The sequence below is a fragment of the Ips typographus genome, linkage group LG3 (genome assembly GCF_016097725.1).
Source record: "Ips typographus isolate SLU linkage group LG3, UJ_Ityp_2.0, whole genome shotgun sequence".
NCBI classification, from domain to species: domain Eukaryota; kingdom Metazoa; phylum Arthropoda; class Insecta; order Coleoptera; family Curculionidae; genus Ips; species Ips typographus.
Genome location: NC_138424.1, coordinates 14351510 through 14373220, shown reverse-complemented (window position 1 = coordinate 14373220; position 21711 = coordinate 14351510). Strand labels below are relative to the sequence as shown.

The following is a 21711-nucleotide window of genomic DNA, read 5'->3' as shown; positions in this document are numbered from 1 at the left end:
GTCGCAAGGAACTCTTTAAAGCTGGAAAAACAGGCTGAACGCCTATTTCAAGAAGAAGAAGAAGTTAGATATCTCCCTGATGCTGTTTCAACGTTGCCAATGTTGCAAACGTTCCAACCTACCGGAGAAAAACGTGCTGTTTTAGCACGTTATCTCTCCGGTAGCAAAATTCAACACACAAATAATAATTTACATTAAAAAATGTCTGTGCAATGTACTGCTTTTTGTGTGCAGTATAATTTTTATGTGGAAAAGTAATCGTCAAGAACAAAATTAAATCCCAAACAAACTGACAAGAAAAACTAATGGCAACGCCGCGACGAGGCAAATAACGATAACTACAAGGGAAGCGGTAAATAACGGAATCCGTTATCCTGAATAAAGTTAAGGGATGGTCATTTCTGTTCTGCGCTTGCTCATAATAACCATAACAAAGCCGTCAAATAAGGGGCTTAAATACTCTCTTGTTACGTGGTATTTGGTGGTTACATCGAGGACATAAACCTCGATATCAGTCTTTCTGTGATGTGAACTGTCGGATGACGTCACATTTGTTTTGACGGACTAACACCTGTCACTTACGAAGTTTATTGCCATCTCTGTCTAGCCCATTAGTATAGACCTTAGTATAGTCTAAATGATAAGTATAGACAAACAGTGGCAATGGAATGAAATGAAAATTAATTTAAGTAAGCAGCGAGATCCATTTTGAATCTTAAAAGAGTCACGTGACTTTAAAAATATCAGTCTAAATGTAAAAACTCAGGTGACGTTAAGGATCGTATTTAAACATAAAATATAGTCACGGGATTTAGTTTGAAACTAAAAACGGTCAAGTAAACTTTCAAATACGATTTCGCCATTTATAACAGTCACATGACCTTCAGGATTTCGTTTTGACGTAAAAAAAAGAATCACGAGACCTTAAAAAAAAATGATTACTGAAAATCGTCACGTGATCATTTTTACTTTGAACGCTGCGCTACGACCTACGTGACTTTAAACTGAAAAACTTATTTTCAGATTATTCTCAAATAATAATTTGCCATTTACAGTCACGTGACTTTCAGGATTCCGTTTTGGCATTAAAAATCAGAGACCTTTAAAAATAAATTTGATTATGGAAATTTGACACTGTAAAAAGAGTCACGTGACCATTTTCACTGTAAAGAGAGTTACGTGTTTGTCTGAAAAACGATAACGTGATAATTCAAATAACATTTTGACATTTAAAACTGTCACGTGACATTATAAATTATATTTTTAATCAGTAATTAATAGTCATCAGGATCTGTTTTGACGTTGAAAAAAAGTTACGCGATTTCTAAACGTAAAAACTGTCACGTGGCGTTAAGAATGACATTTTAATCCTAAAATTAGTTACGTGATTCAGTGTATTAGTTTAAAACTAAAAAACTGTCACGTGACCTTCAGGATTCTGTTTTGACGTTAAAAAAGAGTCACGTGATCTTATCTATATATCTATCTATTTAAAAATAAATAGTCATTATTATCGATACCCCAAACCAGACATTATAATTGTTTTGATTTCAAAATACGCAGTATTTTAACTCAAATTTGTTTTGAAAAAGTCGAGCGGTCCGATTCAATTGGTAACCAGTTTAGTTTTAGAGATATTCGGAAAGAAACAGACATATTGTCTAAAATTTTTCTTAGTTTTTTTATTTGCTTTGAGAGTTACATAAAACGTTAAATACAGATGTAATTATTGTAAATAAGAACTGCCAAATTCTAGTACAAATCTTAATTTAAGAAATTTCAGTAACCACTCTTAAGGAAAATAAATAAAATGTATATATTATACAGTTTAGAGAACGAATGACACGTTTCATCGACTAGTCATTTCACCGAGAAATATAAAAACTCAATAAGCCCATTTAGTTTGCCGTCTTATTAATTTACGTACGCGTTCGGTTACCTTTCTTATGCAGTACAGCTGGGAAAGCAAACGAAAGCGGATTATGAGAAATACTGCAAAAGTTGGACAACTATGCCTGCAATGACGCGCCAATATTCTTTGGCAGGGAAAGCGGCTTCAGATAGATGGGTCAAGCAAGACTACTGCTTTTTCCCTCCCATCGCTGTAGACCAAAAGGATAGGTCTGGAAGAGGAAGTCGCTACAAGTCCAGGAATTTTTCCTTTCGGGAAGTTCCCAGAGTTGCATCGGCATCCTCTGTCCTGGGAAAAGGATGCCCCCGCTGACGGAGGGGCTCTTCTTGTCCTCCATTTCTTCTTCTTCAGACAGTCGGCTTTCGTCCGTCTGTTTTTACATCCTAAAGTTTTGAGGAGTTAGGGTCTGGTGAGTGGGGGATGGTTTTCCCCCTTTTGCGTAGGCAAATAGGAGGAAAGTGCCTGGAGTGCAGTCAGAGCCCAGTTAGCACCGGGATAACTGCGGAAAGATTCTACCCAGATTTTGAGAATAAAATCCTCGCCGCCCGGGGGGAAGGTTTGGGGGGAATTGTGGTCCTTTTCTTGACTGGTTGGTCCTGAATTGTCGTCTATCTGAAACAGAAAGAAAAACTTATTAATAATTACCCGTTATCCAATAACTGGTATCGAGGTCGTTTGTGGGGTGCTTCTAGCTCCGGGTCGTAGTTCACTGCTTCTCGCAGTAACTGATTTTCGCTGCTTTCCGCTTTTTGGAATATCTGCACTGCGCTTTGCTTGATTTAAATCTCGCTGAATGTCCACGTTTCTGACGTACCATGGACCGTCCACCGCTATCCTGAGCGCAGTGTTTTCCCCAGCTTGAAGTTTCTTCAGGTGCGATTTGGCCGCCTGCTAGCGCATTATAGAGATCTCTTAGAATTTACCTACAACTGAAGCGACCTAAATACATTAGGAAGCCCTTAAGCTACGGTTACCTAAAAAAGCGGTGCCGTCATTTTACGGTCGTAATGTAGCGCTGACGTCACCAAAACGTTGTCAATGCAAATCATTAGAGTTGGTTTCCTAGAAATCGTCGAGTGTCACCGTAATGCAAAGTACCGGTATCGTCAGTTACATGACCGCCGTAATAGCGGTGATAAACAGTTGTTGAACTTTTTTGCGTGTAGCGGTGATAATTTAATTCAATATCATGGGCTTAAACACTTTAGAGGTGATTTGGACGAGTAAAAATGACGAACAATTAATTGATTTTGTCACAAATCACAATAGTAACTCAAAATAATATAGCGCAGCTCTAAAATTTGAAAACCTCCAAACAATTTATTTTGTCTTCCTATAGCTCTTCGTCATCCAAATATACTAATAATGTTATGTCATGCTCAAAACGTCCATTTTTTACCAGTTCACAAAAAAGTTCCTACTGATTACGACGTTGCATTACACTCTAGGAAACTACGGTTTGGTCACCGTAGGGACGGTCCAAACTTACTTAAACCGCTTTTCTAGGAAACCATAGCTTTAGTGCGTAAACGGCTTCTTTTTCGGGTGCTTAATTACATTGCGCTGGCTGTCTGTACTTATCATTTAGTCTATGGTATAGCTTGAATAGCTAAATAAGTGACATTTATTTATTACTTATTTTTGTATACTTCAAATTAGGAAATACCAAAAAAGTAATGAGCTTGAAGCCAATTCCTTTTTTGAGACGTTACACAAGAATGGAAGGCAAGTAACGTTTAACGAACAGATTGGAGTAAAATTTATGACTCCTCTACCAGAGCAACGAAGAGCTAGGGGAAATAGACGAAATATCGAGTACGAGGAAGCATCAGATAAGGAAGTTGATGATGTCGTGTTTAACAAACCAGTACGTGGAACTAAGCGGTCAAGGCGACAGTAAGCGTAACTCATGGCATTTGTTGTATACCCTGTACCGAAATTAGCTTTTCTCTTTTTTTTAGTTCATAGTTGTTCTCTTTCTTTTTTTTTGTCAAGTTTTCTTGAAACTAAAAAACTATGAAACAGACCAGTGAATTTTAAATGTAGGTATGGTGTAAAAAGTAGGTTCTGTTTCTTTTATTTTATGGTTGTTTGATAATAAAATGTTCTTGTCTTGTCTTGGTCTAGTGACCACGTCATATATTTGTTTAGGTTTTTCAATGCTTTAGTGGATAATAAAATTTATTTATATTAAGAGGTTTTTGTTTTATTTGTTACCTACTCCAACCGATATTATCCATCAAGTCAGTTATACCATATTATTACGAATATGTGCACGGTGATTGTTCGTATTTTACTCAATAGGTAAATTCGTTAATTTTGATCTGATAGAATGGTTTAAACCAGGAGGGTGAAACTTTAATGGATGGATGGCATTGTAAAGCCGGGATCCCACGGCGCGAGACTCGGCGAGTCTCTGGGCTCGGCGAACCTATTGGCCGAGCACTGGTTTGCGAACCTAGTCGATCCAACGGTGCGCCAAGTCTACTCCAAATTTTACTTGGCCGAGCCTGCCCATGCCAGACCAAGTCGACTTGCAATATTCAGTTTTGTTACGGCAGTGGTGTAAGCAGTACATTTCTTTACTTCCGCAAAGTATAAAATGAGTACAAGAGAGAAAAAGCGTGTTGTTGCAGTTCCCGCAGCTTATCACTCCATTTTTCAACTACAGTTCTAAATAGCAAAAGACCTGCCTGCGTCCGCAACGAACAAAACGCTACTGATCGGAAGGCAAGTTGGTCTGGGAACGGCACTACGAGTCCAAGCAAGTCTAGGCTTATGTGATTGTAATTTCCTTTGACTCGTGCAAATTTACCGACAACTGACAGAAACTGCAAGCCGCGCCAAGCTTAGGCGAGCATGTCCACTCACACAAAGCGTGGCGCGCCACGTCCGCGCCTGGCTCGCCGATTACCGTGCCGCGCCGTGGCTTAACATGATATAAAACTTGACGGCCCGCTCAAACTCTGCGTTGTCAAATTTACTCAGTGGCTAGCCACGTCGCAATTGAAGTTAAAAGTTGCGAAAAATGTCACTAACTTTAGCAATTGGCTTTGAAGGTTTTGTGTTTTGTGTCGGGTTGTTTTTTGTTCTTTAAATATTCAAAATAAAGGAAAAGCGTTGTCTCTCCACGGTATTCTGCAACTAGTCCGTGTAACCAGGCCGTAAAATTAGTAGAAGAACCAGGATTTAGGATTGTTTTTTAACCAAATAAGGAGGAAGTAAGGTGAGTTTTTTGAAAGATACAACTGGCTTTCAGTAGACCATTTTTTTAGGTCAAACTTGTTGAATTATATTCTAATTAGGTCTATTTTAAGGATAAACCATTCAGAATTTATGCTGTGGTGCGACTATGTCTATTGAGATGATAAAACTGATGAAAGATCCAATCCCGAATGCTCTAGCAGTGAATAGTTAAACTATAAAAAGTTAAAAAGCTTAAAAACTATTTACAAATATGAAATAGGTGGGTTATGGTGCGAAAACCCTAACCAAAAACATAATTTACTTCCAAAATAGTTTGCCCGTTCGACACCAGATGGCACTGAGATAGTTTTGGTGTTGTCACTTGTTTAACATGGAACACCTTGTGTGTTTTGAAGTTTAAATTAGCAAAGTTGTAGTTTTTTTCTGATCCCCCAAACCCTGATGACAAAATTGACATATTTCAATCACTTGTCACATTGTAACAACCCATCAGTATATGAACTGAACGTTCCCCCCTTTGACAGTTGACAAATGAGAGACTATGTCATGCGTCAACCAAAAATATAATAAGCAAGTCATGAAACTGTTGTTTTATATATATATAAGTTTTGTTCTTTTACCACCCTAAAAACAGGCTGCTATTGCACCAATTAGCAAATAAAGTTCCGTTCTAAGGTGAAACCTGTGTACTTCTTTCGGTGTATGAATCCACAACAAACTGATGCAAAATCTAGCATTACAATTGGCGCCCAAGTGTCGGCATCGAAAGTGAGGTTATCCAGTGAATTTGTGAACTTTATTAGTGGAATTCTGACTTTAATGAACCTTCTCTGAACTAAATACGTTGAGTCGTAAGTGCATCCACGTCGGAACACTTCGTATCACCAATTTTCGCACCGTGTTCGGGTCATTTTGCAATTTTGGTCGCAATCACTCAACTAGTTCTTTTGGCTTTTACAAGTACGTATTGTAAATCGCCCCGCATGTGTGTTACATATCGGATCTTTTCATTAAATTCTGTGCCTCCAGCCAGTGTTTTACCATCGTTTTCAACGCAGTAAGTTGACCTTTTAGTTAGCAACTTTGCTTCAAGCTTGTGATAACTAGAACTAGCACCATTGACTCCCAAAGAAGTCCTTATTTTCTACGTTCTAAAGAACTTGTAGCAGCTGTACAATCAAGTAATTCTGACAACATGAGTGTTACATTGTCAGATGACCAATTTGAAGCCCTTTTATCTCGACTGTCAATACCACCAAATACAACAGTAGTATCCTCGACTAGTGGAAATTTTTCAAAATGTAATAGCAGATTTGATGGATCTAAGGATTCAGATGTAAATGCTTTTATAGATGCTATTGAGGTTTATAAGGATTGCACCAACATCTCAGAAGAGAATGCACTTAGAGGTTTACCAATGCTTCTAGATGGATTTGCAGCAACCTGGTTCCAGGGTGTTAAGTCAAGTTTAACAGATTGGAATAGAGCATTGGCGCTATTAAGAACCACTTTTGGCCCAACAAAGCCACCCTATCGGGTCTATAGAGACCTTTTTGCTCAAGAACAAGATGGCAAAACAAAGTGTGATGTCTACATTTGTAAAGCACGTGCCATTCTTGCCCAGTTACCCACGGGTACTTTGACTGAAGCCACGCAGATTGACATGATTTATGGTTTACTACACAGGCGCGTAAGGGAGAAAGTGCCACGTGACAAGGTAGCCTCATTCGAAGAACTTTTAACTCAAGCAAGACTAGCAGAGGAAACTTTTGACATAACTGTAAGTCGATATGAAGATAACCACACTTCTGCAGCAAAAGAAAAACCTGTACGTTGTGCATATTGCAAGAATCCAGGTCACCTTAAAGAAGAGTGCAGAAAACTTAAACATTACCAAGACAGACGCAGTGAGACGTCCAGTACACAGCTCCAGCAGACAACCACTAAGTTAACCACCCCAAAGACGGCAACTACAGCAAGTGCACCACCATATAATAACTCTACCATTGTTTGCTATGGATGTGGCACCCCAGGCTTTATAAGAAGCAACTGCCCTAAATGTTCAGTGGACAGCAATCGAAATGGTGTCTTAAAAGAGTCTGTTGCCTCAGCAGAGTTTCTATGCAGCTCGTTCACGAAAGATAACTGCTCACGGCCATTAGTACCAATCGCTATACTAAAACATGCTGGTTATGCATACTTAGATACAGGCGCTACGACCAATATAGCTGGAAGTAAGCTTACTCAAATCCTGATTGAAGAACACGTTCCCTATCTTGAAGCCAACGACCTAGATATGGTTCTCGCCGATGGAGCCAAAAGAAAAGTCCAGGCCCTCATTTTTAATGTTCCAGTGACCCTGTATGGCAGGACGGCCCATGTACAGCTTTTGTCGATACCTGACCATATCAATAGTCGCACGTTACTAGGAGCTGACTTTATTCGAACTATGAAGCTTGTTTTAGACCTGAATAACAATGTCTTCCATTTCTCCGACTGTAGTGACGTCGCTTACCAATTTACAACAGAAGGTGATGTTGCCCACGTTGTTGTAAACACTGTTGACCTTTCCAATGCGTTGCGCAGCGATGAAGCCTTGAAACTTCGACCTGAGGAAAGACAGCAACTTGATCATCTACTACAAGAATTTTCCACTCTTTTTAAGCCTAGTAATGAACCTACACCATTCGCAGAGCACAGGATTGTACTTCAAGACGATACCCCTATAGCTGTACCGCCATATCGCATATCAATTGAAAAGAAGCAACAACTGCGCAAAGAACTGGACATACTACTCGAAAATGGCACCATAGAAGAGTGCGAGTCCCCATACGCCGCGCCAGTCGTACTAGTACCAAAGAAAGATGGAGGAATTCGACTGACTGTAGATTACAGGAGACTGAACGCAATCACTAGAGCCGATCGATATCCACTTCCCCGTATTGATGATCTCCTGCATGATGCAAAGAAAACAAAGTATATGACTACGCTAGATCTTAAGAGTGGTTACCACCAAATTAGTGTCAGACCCTCGGACCGAGACAAAACTGGATTTGTAACACCATTTGGGACTTTCAGGTATACTAGGATGCCATTTGGTCTTGTGACGGCCCCCTCTACGTTCCAAAGATTAATGGATCGTTTCAAATCAGGACTGACTGATGTAGCTCTCTTAGTCTACCTTGACGATTTAATTGTTTTATCGTCTAGTTTTTCAGAGCATCTCAGTGACCTACGACAAGTATTCGCAAGACTCAACTTATTCAAATTGAAATTGAACCGAGCTAAATGTCATTTATGCCTTGAGTCAGTCAAGTACCTTGGACATATTCTATCACCAGAAGGTATTCACCCTGATAATGCGAAGGTAGCCGCCATAATGGACATGCCGGCACCCACGAACGTGAAGCAGTTGCTCAGTTTCCTACAAACCTGCTCATGGTTTCGACGCTTCATTGAAGGGTTTGCGCAAGTTGCCAAACCCCTTACCTCGTTGACCAAGAAGAATGCTAAATGGGAATGGAAAACACCGCAAGTCAAGGCCTTTGAAAAGCTTAAGTTACTGCTAAGCAGTGCTCCAATACTCCGACAAGCTGATCCACGCCTTCCTTACACACTTAGGACCGATGCTAGTAGTTATGCATTGGGGGCATGTTTACTCCAGGGGGAGGGTGAAGATGAGCGCCCCGTTGAATACGCTTCTAGACTCCTTACCCCAGCTGAGCAGAACTACAGCACTACCGAGCGCGAAGCTCTAGCTGTGGTATGGTCCGTCCAGAAATTCCGAGGTTACATTGAGAACTCAACTGTCAATGTTCAAAGTGATCACCAACCATTAAAATGGTTGCTCTCCTTGAAAACCCCAACCGGACGCCTAGCCCGATGGGCACTGAGCTTACAAGCTCAAGATTTACGGATTGACTACATCAGCGGCAAGAAAAATGTCATTGCCGATACCTTATCAAGACCGCCTCGAGAAGTGGCAGAAGCAACCACCAATTTAGTTAGTGTAGAACTACCCACTATGTCTGCCAAAGATATAAGGGAACAACAAATGGCTGACCCTGACACTAGGAAAATTATTGTCGGATTAGAAGACACCCCTAATGGAATCGACTTTAAGAAATGGGCAGACCGAGGCTACCTAATGTCAAATGGTGTCCTATACCGGTATAACCCCGACATAGACGAAGAGGAGCCCCAATTAGTAATAGCTGCCTCTGGAATTCCCGAAGTGTTGCACGAGTATCATGACACACCCACTGCAGGTCATTATGGAATAGAAAGAACCTATCAGCGGATAGCCCGAAGATTCTATTGGCCTGGAATGAGAAAAGCCATAACCGAACATGTTGGCCGATGCATTGAGTGTCAACGCTTCAAGGCCACTAATTTGAAACAGCAGGTTTACTTCAAACTCCTATTCAATCACAGAGATTTGAAGTGATCGCAATCGACTTGTTTGGTCCTCTTCCAGAGACGCCAACAGGACAACGATGGATTTTTATTATTGAGGACACTACGAGTAGATGGACCGAGATCTTCCCTTTAAAGACCGCGACAGCTGAAGCATGTGCCCGTTGCTTAATCGATGAAATCGTACTACGATATGGTGTTCCCCGTAAGGTCATAAGCGATAATGGAGTGCAGTTTGCGACGGCTGTTATGCAACAAGTCGCACACGTATTAGGATTCAAGCAGTGCCTAACACCGGTTTATCATCCCGAATCAAACCCGGTCGAGCGCAAAAACAGAGATATGAAGTCCCAACTAGCCATACTGACGTCTACTGACCACACTGTCTGGGACGAGAAAATACCATCAATCCGATTTGCTATGAACACAGCGAAGTGTGAATCGACAGGATATAGCCCCGCTTATCTCACCTTTGGTCGAGAGCTACGCTCACCCGATGATGTCCACCGTGACTTACGAGCAATCATACAAAATGACAATTTCGTGCCACAAGTCACCCCCTACCTCTTGACTATGCAAACCGCTCTCCAAGAAGCCCGAGAGTCACATGAAAAGAACCAGGATCGACGAACTAACCTGAAGAATGAAGGCAGACGAGACAGTGCTTTCAATGTTGGTGAAAAGGTTTTGATAGACAGTCATATTTTATCAAACGCTAGTAAGCAGTTTACCTCAAAGTTTGCTCCGAGACGAGATGGTCCTTACCGTATCCACAAGATAGTGTCTCCTACCACTTATATCGTGACACCCATGGATCAACCAGACCAACCTGTTGGAAAATACCATGTCTCTGCATTGACACGATACAAGGAACCGACGAGTGAAGGAATAGTCCCAATGCTGCCAATAAGAAAGAGAGGACGCCCTCCAGGTCGTGACAAGCAACAAGCCGAGACTGAAGCCCGAACTGTGACAGAATCCATGAACCCGAACGAAGACCCAATAGGTGAAACTGGTGATGAAGTTCCCGTATCACCACGATCCGAAGATGATACCAACCAGACACCGCCATCAACCGAAGGACGAGCCCAACGCAAGCCAGTGAAGAAGAAGTGCTTGTGTTGTGCCTAAAATTTAGTGTAGTGTTGTCCCAGTTGCGAGGACGCTTTACGTGGGCCAAAGGGGGAGACTGTAACAACCCATCAGTATATGAACTGAACGTTCCCCCCTTTGACAGTTGACAAATGAGAGACTATGTCATGCGTCAACCAAAAATATAATAAGCAAGTCATGAAACTGTTGTTTTATATATATATAAGTTTTGTTCTTTTACCACCCTAAAAACAGGCTGCTATTGCACCAATTAGCAAATAAAGTTCCGTTCTAAGGTGAAACCTGTGTACTTCTTTCGGTGTATGAATCCACAACAAACTGATGCAAAATCTAGCATTACAACATTGTATTTCATTTGCTCAACTGTAAGATTTTTTTTTCTAATTTCAAATCTTATTGAGGTTGGTTACTTTTCTAAAATATATACACATGTTCTCTTGAATTTTTGGCTTGATTTTGGCAGGAGAATCTCCCCTAGGCTTTTGTCACAACAACTCTGAAACACCCTGTATAGTTTTTTCGTAAAAATCGAAAACTAAAAACAATTAAAATATTATTAGTGGTAATATAGCTAGATTTGAACTCCAAACGTCAATATCGCACACTAGATGCTTAACGATTATGTATAGTTTACATCAAATATTATAAAAATTGGTTTAGCGAGCAATTTTCAGTCATTCTAGTCAATTTTAAAAAATAAAATTTAAAAAATCAGTCAAGATCAAAATTGCCGTTTGTGTCAAAAACTTCAACCACTGCAGTAGCAAGAATAACTTGGATCTGAATTGTTTGATTATGCAAAGAAACTTGTGGAGTATTCGAACTTAGTTCATCTTAATGTTTGTACTTTGGTCGTTGTGCAAAAGTGAATTATGCTTTTTTGACAGTTTTGTGATCTACACCTTTGCACACTATGACCCTTTTGTAAACAATTAAAACAAAGATTTAAATTTTCAACTTTAATTTTACGCTCAGAAATAGGTAAGGACAAAAATTTGGCACATTCATAAATTAAATGAGCTTCGGAGCAATAAAAACAAGATGGATTTTTACTGGTTGAACCTGTATAAAATGATTTGCGCACCTTACCTTTATGCATTGCGACCTTGTCTAAAAAGTCGGCCCTTGAGGACAGAAATTGTTTTAATTCGTCAAGAGTAGGTAAATCATTTGCAAACTCTTGTTGTTCCCAGTCTTTAATAGTGTCAACATCAAGCTTAGAAGTAACCAAAAAAATTATTAAAGGATCCCAAGAAGTTGTTTCGATGCCCAAAGATTGTAAAGAACGTATATTTTTTGAAACTGTATCTACAAGATTTCTATAGGCGTGTGAAGAGTCCTGTTTGACTTCATAAATGTTAAATAACGCTTTGATATGGCTGTTTGATATGGCTGTGTTATTAAACGTTTGTTTTCAAATCTTTGACATAAAATTTCCCAAGCTATTTTGTAGTTGTCAGCAGTAACACTGATAGCTTGAATACAATGAGAAGCAGAACCTTCAAGTGAGGCCTTTAAATAGTGGAATTTTTCAATGTCATCAAGAGTTGAGTTATCATGTACCAAAGTTAAGAAAAGGTCTTTGAATTCAAGCCATTTTTCAGAAATACCAGCAAATTTGGGTAACTCAATGACTGGTAATTTTGCATTTGGTTTTCTAACTTGAACACTTGGAAATGATACCTCTCCGGTAGGTGGAAGGAAGCACTGGAACCTCATTTATTGGCGTTTTAAAAGAAACAAGAAACTGTTTTACATTTGATATTGTTGTAAAATACAAATTTTCAAAAGTGACTAAATCATTTTCATCTACTTGACATTGATCTAAGCTCTCTAGCTCAAGGCAGACGTCTGAATGAATCTTCATTCATTCAACAAGTTAAACTCTAGATCAGATAAACGTAATTCTAATTGCAGTAAGTAGCTGAGTTTGGAGTCTCCTCCCTAACAGATTTAAAATAATTTGAAAAACGAGTCAGCTTGCTTTTAATATTTGCACGTTTACGAATTAAACAACGAATTTTATCATCAATATCAACAAAAACACTCTCTGCATCATTAGTGGTTGAAACTTTCTTAAGTTTATATTTTTTGGGTGCCATATTGTGATAAAAATAATAACAATTAATTCAATGTACAGGGTGCTGCATTTTCGATGGTTTTACGGGGTACAGAGAAAACGGTAATAGATAGAAAAAAAGTAGCATACGTGTTCTGATCTCTTTTTCTGAGCTGAGATGACTGGCGAAAAGTGGGCGGCGCAAACTTCTTTTGTTTCAAAGATACGGGGGGTTTTCAAAAATTGGTAATTTTTAAACCTCTTCTGTATTTCATTTGCTCTTAAAGATAGTGGTAATTTTGTACTTGCTGTATTTTTAGACCTGAAGAGGGCATTTGAAACTGTCTCAAGAAGTATTTTATTGCAGAAACTTAGTAATGTGGGCCTCAAACATGTTGTGTTGCGGTGGTTTGAGTCGTACTTGAATGATAGGCGACAAAAAGTTAAGTTGAATAATAGTATGTCTGATTCTTTACCGGTTGAGTATGGGGTGCCACAGGGGACGGTTTTGGGACCGTTGTTGTTTTTATTGTATATAAATGATATTGTGGGCGTGGTTGAGAATTGTGGAGTCGAACTGTTCGCGGATGATACTATGATTTATATATCTGGAACTAACTTAATGCAGATGCAGCAGAAAGTAAATCAAGATTTGGAACATTTGTTTCATTGGTTGTGCAAGAATAACCTGAGCATAAATACAGCAAAAACTAAATTTTGTATATTTGGAAGAAAATGTAAATTGAATGGCTTTAATATTGACGAGATAGATCTGAAAATGAATGGTCATAGCATATCTTATGAGCAAAACATCAAGTATTTGGGAGTAATTTTGAAAATTCAAAATGCTGTTGAAACATTTTGGGAAAATAATAGGCAGTTATTTGAACCAAAACTTTCTTAAGCTTTACTCATAAATGTATCGAGCACAATACTTTAATTGCAAATATCTCGAAAACCAGTGATTGTCAGGATACTAACTAGGTATACCTTTTTGGCTAGCGGATATTGAGAAACAGATATTCGGGTTTCAGTTGTCACTTGGCTATACCAGAAAAAAGTTATGACGATTTGGTACAGGTGGCGACCTCTACGAGCTGGCTTAAAACTGATATTGATAATCTGATATAAATAACAATGTTGACAATCAAATTTGTCATCCTAAAAAAACCCCGACTATCTAATTTTACCAAAAAACTACAAGTTGTTTGTGAGTTATCTATTCTTATTTATCTATAACTTTGACCTGTATTTCTATTTCCGTTGACATTTCGTCTGAGGTAAGTTGTGCTATTTTGGTCCCAGAAATCCGCTATAATATATAAAATTATATATAATATATTATTATATTAATATATTATTATACCAGGTGTCCAAGAGCACCCTGGACATAGGAGATTAACATGGGAAAACGGTTTTGATTTTTTTGCGCTTGTACGGTTGATTTGATTGAAAAATCGTATTAATGAAAGTTGTAGTACCTATCACGGACTAGTTTTCTGTATTTTTTTCAGGTCTCTAACTTGAGCCCTTTCGTCGTAAAACACGAACAAAAATGCGAAAATTTTAACTTTTTACCTGCACTGTATAAGCGGTTGTCGAGCAACCGTACCAGCAACAATGACCTGTTTACCCGTTGCTCGACAACCGCCAAAAATCAAAACCGTTTTCCCATGTTAATCTCCTATGTCCAGGGTGCGCTTGGACACCTGGTATATTATTATATTAAATTATTTACCATTACTTATGGGACACCCTGTATAAATAGCTCAATGCAATTCAATCATTAATTAATCGAAAATACTTTTGATTAATACTTTATTGCCCTGAGAATCAAGTTCCATTGACAAAGTTGAGAATAATACATGCAAAAACAATAAACAACAATACAAAATTTAGCACATAAGACAGCAGCAGTTAGCAGAGAACAGAAGTTAAAAGTTAAAACGCATTTTTATAGATAATTAAAATGTAAAAATAAAATATACACATATGAACTTACACGAGGAATTACAAAATCTGCCCAATTGTCGTAAAAAAAATCCTCTATAAAATAGTATGGGCGATCCAAAAGAAGCCATTTGAGAATTGCTCTAAATTGCGGCTCACTCTGTACTCGACGTAAATTATGTGGCAGTTTATTAAAGATAGTCTTGCTATCATCATACAAGATGGAAGACTTTGTCAATGCGGTTCTGGGAATCGGGAGAGTGACCATATTGGGATATCTCAAAGGGCTCTCGGTATCGGCATATATGACATGCTTAAAATCATGAGGACTCCAATATAAATATACTTGCCACAGTTAATAATTTGCTGCTAACGAACCGAGGTCTACAAGAGTCACGCGCACCGCAACTTTACACAAATATCTTACAGCTCGCTTCTGTAAAATCAGAATTGAATTAAAAAGCTGCTTTGAACAAGTTTCCCAGAAGCAAATTCCATACCGTATATGCGACTCGATCAACCCAAAATAAGCATTTCTTGCAATGGAGGCGCCTAATTCATTTCTTTCTAGACCGTAGGGAAGAAACGTGGCTAACATACAATTTAAGACGATCATCCATAAGCAGTCCCAGAAATCGATTTTCAGTTAGTGGAGGCAGAACACTGTTTTTCAGTGAGACCCAAACCTCTCATTGAAAATTGATTATACAGGTTTTGTACCTGTTTTTTGTTTATCAATCCCAATCCTCTGACCGGTTTCGCCGTATTACGGCTCATCAGAGAGGCTATAGGGCTTGATAACCAAAGAACAAAACCTTCATTCCAGTATAGTCAACTGGATGCCAGAAATGATAGTTGTTGTGCAACATCTGGTGACATCTGTATTCAACTCTATGAGTTAGAAAGTACAGATGGCGTTCCCAAATCTAGGAACAGCCCCATTAATGCTGCATCATTCGGTAAACACCTATCTGACTATACTGGAATGAAAGTTTTGTTCTTTGGCTATCAAGCCCTATAGCCTCTCTGATGAGCCGTAATACGGCGAAACCGGTCAGAGGATTGGGATTGATAAGCAAAAAACAAAATCTCACTATTTTTAACCAATCAGATTAGGTGTTTACCGAATGATGCGGCATTAATGGGGCTGTTCCTAGATTTGGGAACGCCATCTGTACTTTCTAACTCATAGAGTTGAATACAGATGTCACCAGATGTTGCACAACAACTATAATTCATTTGCATTACATCATTCTCTTATTAATGCCATATTCCTGTTGACCTGTTCAAAGAGAGCATCATTGTCCGAGCCAGTAAAGGGGGTAAATTTTCCTACATTTATAATTCCATTCGCTTTTATCGATTTTTTCGAAGTGTTTTTCTTAGAACGAACAATCGTCAAGGTGGGGGCCTGCGATTGAGAGCTCAGAAGGTTTCTTTCCAGGTTTGCTATCCATTTTGGCTGGGTTTTTCCGGAACAGGGTATCCGAATTGTAAAAGGCCCAGGAAAGGGGAGCAACGTGGTTACGTGATCACGGTGATCCCGTTTTAAGGGGACAAACGAATGAAAGGTTCTTTGAAAGAGCTTCTTTCAAGTCATTTGAATTTATTAAATAATCTTAATTGGTTTTCGGGAAAAAAGTTTCTCAAATGTAAAGTCTGATTTTTTTTGTTGAAATTGTTTTTTGAATTTTTTCTAATTATAAATTGATCCTAATATAGACTGAACTATTTTGTCAGTACCAAAAAATCGTCTGGCATCCCTGTTAGTTAGGTAGATTTAGTATATTTGACTTTTCCTTTTTTACTTTTCAATCTCCTGACTTTGTCTACAATTTCAGAGTTTCTGTTAATTGACCTTGATTTAGAAACGTCAAATTCCCTCCCAAATCTGTCTTATTATGGCCTAGCGGCAGTAGGATCCCCTCTTCGAGGCTTTACGTATGGCAAAACCATTGCGGGAGATTTCGGTCGTGATGACGTGGTTTCAATCATATGTTTTGTTTTTGATATATTCAGGGAGAGTCCATATTCTTCATTTGCTCTCTTCATTGTTATTTGCTATAACTACTGCGTCGTCGGCATATCTAATGTTGTTGATTGCTTGTCCATTGATTTTGATGCCATCTGATAATTCCGCCAGTGCTTTTCCAAAGATTTCATAGTATAGGTTGAATAAGAGAGGTGACAGAATGCACCCCTGTCGCACTCCCTTTCTGACATTATTGTGATGTGAAAACAATATAAATGAGTTGTTCTAGGTTCTCGGAGGATATGATTTTTTTAATGAATCCAGTGTATAAGTTGCAGCACCAGAATATCTTGAATCACTCTAGTTAAAACCCAAAAGTAGACAATTGTGACCCCTAGATGAAACAATTATCTTGTTTAGTTATTAAAATAATTTAACTTAAATTTGAACTCGGAAAATTCGGGCATCCCGTCTCAATTGGCCAACCAATTTTAAGCTTGAGACAATAAAACCGCAGTTAACCAGATTTGCAGCGACACTTTATTGATAAAAAAAAAACAATAAACGTATACAAAAACGGTTAACAAAAAACACAAATATCACATGTTTATCAGTGAAATTACACATATTATTTCAATAGCAGCAAAATAAAAATAGTTATTTACATTACTAGTGTGGTATGAGCATTTTGATAGTCATGAGTTGGAAATATTGTAGACCGAGTTATGGTGATCAGACGAGTCCAATTTACCCATTTCATTAATTTGCCATACCACACGAGTAATGTATAATATTTTATCTACGACCAGGTAAAATCGTTAGAGGTAAAAAAGTTACAGCTGAAAAATAATTCATTTCTGTGTTGATCTTAGATACAATATTGTACATTACTCGTGTGGTAAGGCAAATTAATAAACTAGTATGCTCACCATAACTCGATCTACCACCTCGTCGTGGCAATCCACTAGTGACTATAAAAATGCTCATACCACACTATTAATGTAAATGACTATTTTCTACGATCAGCACAGAAGTTAATCACTTTTGAACTCTCATATAACTTTAGTGAATTATGAATTGTATTGCCGTGTTTTACGAGACTAATGCGGTCAAATCAATGATTGTCACTACTGTAAAAAATTGCTAATTAACGTAACTCAAAAGGAGTTCTATATGAAATTATTTATATGCTAGTCGTAGATAAACTATATTATTATAGTTGTGACAAACAAAAAAATGCGCAGGGTGTAGCAAAATAACTGCTCAGCTTGCCGGAGATATAAGTTTACATTAAAATGGCTTTAAGTGGGTATTGCGCAGCATGTTCAAGCTGTAATAATAGAACTAAAAAAAAAATCTTAATCACATATAACTTGAACTTGGCTTAAATTAAGTTTAAAGTCGACGATGCAAGTATTTAACTATATTACTTATATTACCTACTCCTTTACTTCATAATAATACTTTTTTATTTAAGTATTTTAGTTTGACGAATTTTTGCGAATAACTAAAGTTAGGATTCTAATGAATTCTTTTCTATCGCAATAATGTTGCGAAACATGCTTGAAATTCATGTTTCCTGCCTACCCGACGAATAAAACATACAACACAACAACAAATTTGGACACAAAGTTATATCTGAATTTGAAGATCAACCTGAATTGTAGCCTAAAAAGAACTTAAACCAGTACACACTCATCTATAAAAAACTGCATCGCAATTCTTCAAAAGTCTGGCGTCCACCGGTTTTGTCTCCCATTTAGTACTGTCCGGCTTCTTAACGTATTTTTGTACAATCCAGGATCTTATCCAGGCCCCTAGTTCAGTTATTCTCACTAGCCACTTGCCCATCCATCCCAGTGATTTTCGATAATTTAAAGCACAATTTTATAAGTAGCAAGTTTTCTTGTCATTTTCAAACCAATGCTAAGAGAGGCGAGCACGGAAATATTTGTCGATATACAGAATACTTGGGAATTTAGCTATTCCAGTGAACATTCGTGATAAATAATTCACAAAATGGTGTAACCAAACCTATACACCAGGTCTACACATTTTTTAAACATCAATACTGAGAACATGTACATATCCTGAAGCTGATGTCCCATCAGACCACATCCTTCTCATAACACAACTAAAAATAAAGATCACTAATAGAAACAAGAACCAAGGATAGACTATGACAGAAGAACGGAGGCATGAAATGTAAAGTGAGCAAAAAACTAAATAAACCGTTAACAGCATTAATCGTATCATAACCAACTGAGGACATAAATCTTGATAACACATGGAATGAAGTCGAGAAAAGAATGATAAGTATGGCAGCAACGAAATAGAATACAAGAAAAGTAAAAAGAAAAACTAGATGATAGACGAAATACCAGCAATGTTTGAAGAAAGAAAAAAATCCTAGAACCAAGGCAGACTAGACAAATTAAGAGGAAGAGCTGAAGGAACAGTTTGAAGAAATGGAACCTTTGCAAGAACACGATGAGTATAACCTGCACAAGAAAATAAAAGAAACAACGAACAAGTACAAATGTCACAAGATGTACAGAAAAAAGCTATTTGGGAACAATATATTAGCAACCTCTTTGCAGACGATAGACCTCAGTTAGAAAATAATCTGGAGGACGACTTGTCTGTGCCGTCAATTACAATAGAAGATATTCTTCTTAAGTCGCCGTCTCCACACGAAGGTTGGGATCCAAATGGCTAACATGGTCGTGGATACTGCAGCTCTGAAGATGTCTGTTTTTTGTTGTTTTATTGTCATTAAAAGTTTACATTACGAGAGATCATGGATCATTGAATTGGGTAACTTTACCCTTCCTTGCATCTCCTCAAATAACCGCGATTCTATGATGAGCTGAATAGATGAATGAATGAAGTTTTATCTGAATAAGTATAAAATAAATCAAGTATACGAAGAAAATCAACAAAAAATTGTCGATTGATTAGAGTGGGGTTTGTTTTGCGTAAGAAGTTGAATGTGACACACACCACCCTGTTTTTTAAATCATCCTATTTTTGTTTGATTGTTCGTATAAACTTCATATACACAATTTTTTAGGGGTTTTATTTAAAATCTAAAACTAAAAAATAAGGTTTTTTTTTGGGTAAAAAAAAGATAAAATGTATCTCCGGCGTTTGAGTGTTATTACTTTTAGCTAAACCCTGTTGATATTCATGCCTGCGTTAATAATAATAATGTAATATAGATAATACTAGAATTATCACTAGAGTTTATAATAAATAATATATTAAATACGATCTTGGTTGCTTTTTGGTAATAGTATAAAATTACGCGGCTACTATTTCTTTGGAGTAGGTACCACTACTACGTACCCAGTTTGTAAAAGCATTGAGTTTTAGGTTTTATTGAAAATCCTAAATTTTTACTCCTTCGACATGAACAGCGTCAATGTCGCTGATACTTTTCACTCTTCTGTGCTGCTTTTTATCTCGACGTAAGCTGCCGCCTACGAAACTTTTGGCTTCGGCCGATATGTTGTCGGTTTCAGATCGGATGCTTTGAACGCTTCTAGTAATATCGTATTCGTCGATCGAACTGTAAAAAAAATCACTAGTTAGTTTTTTTTGCTAAAATTTTCTGAGGTATCGGCGTTGAATTTTACACTTTTTTCTCTTGTTTCCTTTTTTTAAACTTCAATTTTTATGAAAGCTTTACAGTAATGTATTAATATTTATAGTGTCCTTGCTTTGTTGAAAAAAGATGAAGGTGGGTACAGAAGTTAGGACAGCAAGTTGGTAGAGATCAAAGCGAACCAGAAAAACATGATCAGTTTGAAGAAAAATTAGTTGAAATCAAATTTGATCAGAAGTTATATGACATACATAGCCAACTACAGGATGAGTTAGATTGTGTGAAGGAACTGAAGCGCGAAATGGGACACAGGATGGAAACCTTCTCAAAGAAAGTGACTGATACCATTGAAGTTTTTGCGTAGAATCCAATAGTGTAAATAGTTTTAATAGCTGCGTCCACTGCTGAACATAGGCTTCCCATAGTCTAATCTAATATCCTCGATCCTGTACTGCAATTCATCCAATTTGGCTCCATTCTTTTAATATCGTCCGTCCATCTTTTTGATGGGCGACCTCTGTTCCGAAAAGCCTCTTGTCACGGTCTCCATTCCAGAATTAGCCTTGTCCATCGTCCTTCCATCATTCTTGCCACGTGTCGTCGAAATATTTGAGATTTTGTCTCTCAATGATATGTCCAGCATTGTTCTCCGTGCTACGGGAATTGTATTAATGGTATTCTTTGTTAGTGTTAAGATTTCTGCTGCATACGTTAGCACAAGAAGCACACACTAGTTGAAGACCTTTCTCTTTAGACCGGTTGGAATGTTCGACTTTAGAATGTTGCTTAGCTTTTCAAAAGCTGTCCAAATTAAGCCGATTCTGTTACGATAACTTTTGACTTTGCTCGTTACCGTGACTCGGAATTAACTTTGACTGCCCCATCTATAGCACCTTTATACCTTCATAATTGTGACACTTGTCTTGTCTTCTAATGTTTTTCTTGTTATAACAGTCGGTCTGTCAATGCAGTTCACTGGAAATGAGGTTCCATCCAAACACTTGTTGATTTTGTTTGTAAAAATTCTAGAATTATCGGAAGGCTAATTTTACATCTGACTAGTCCTTTTCAAGAATTTGGTGCTTGTTTTTACGTGGCGCGTGTTTGGTTGTTTCTACCAGTTTGATAAGTTGGCTTTAACTTGCTAAAAACAACCCAGGGTTTAATGTTGGTTTTATTTTGAAGAGCTCTTTGCGGTATCTCCCGGGTTTGGTTGCCTATGCCTATAAGAATTTCATTTCCCAGATATTTATATGAGACTACTTGTTCAATATGATTTGAACCCAGGGAAATTTGTTCACTCATTACCAATTGGTCAGAAACTGGGTCTTACTAAAGTTGATTTTTTAAACCTGCCGTTTTCGAAGCATCATTCAATCGCCTGAGCATCTCTCTCGCCTCGTCAAAGATACCATCGTTATCGCATTTTGGGTGAGCTTCTGTTCTTCTTAATTCTTCTGTTTGCAATGTTTCTC

General features: G+C 37.9%; 2 protein-coding genes across 4 annotated transcripts in view; one reads left to right on the top strand and one right to left on the bottom strand.

Moving 5' to 3' along the window:
- The window catches only part of LOC145727143 (uncharacterized), a 50875-nt gene extending 46769 nt beyond the window's left edge, over nt 1-4106 (top strand). For all 3 annotated transcript variants that reach the window (XM_081976616.1, XM_081976617.1, XM_081976618.1), the window contains exon 14: nt 3572-4106. In XM_081976616.1, the coding sequence (XP_081832742.1) occupies nt 3572-3812 (241 nt within the window). In that variant the 3' untranslated portion in view covers nt 3813-4106. The remainder of the gene's footprint in view (nt 1-3571) is intronic.
- A 13045-nt stretch (nt 4107-17151) lies between these two features.
- Liprin-gamma (liprin protein kazrin) overlaps nt 17152-21711 on the bottom strand; it is a 146866-nt gene continuing 142306 nt past the window's right edge. Inside the window, 1 exon segment of the mRNA XM_081976644.1 lies at nt 17152-20200. Coding sequence (XP_081832770.1) covers nt 20020-20200 — 181 coding nt within the window. The 3' untranslated portion in view covers nt 17152-20019.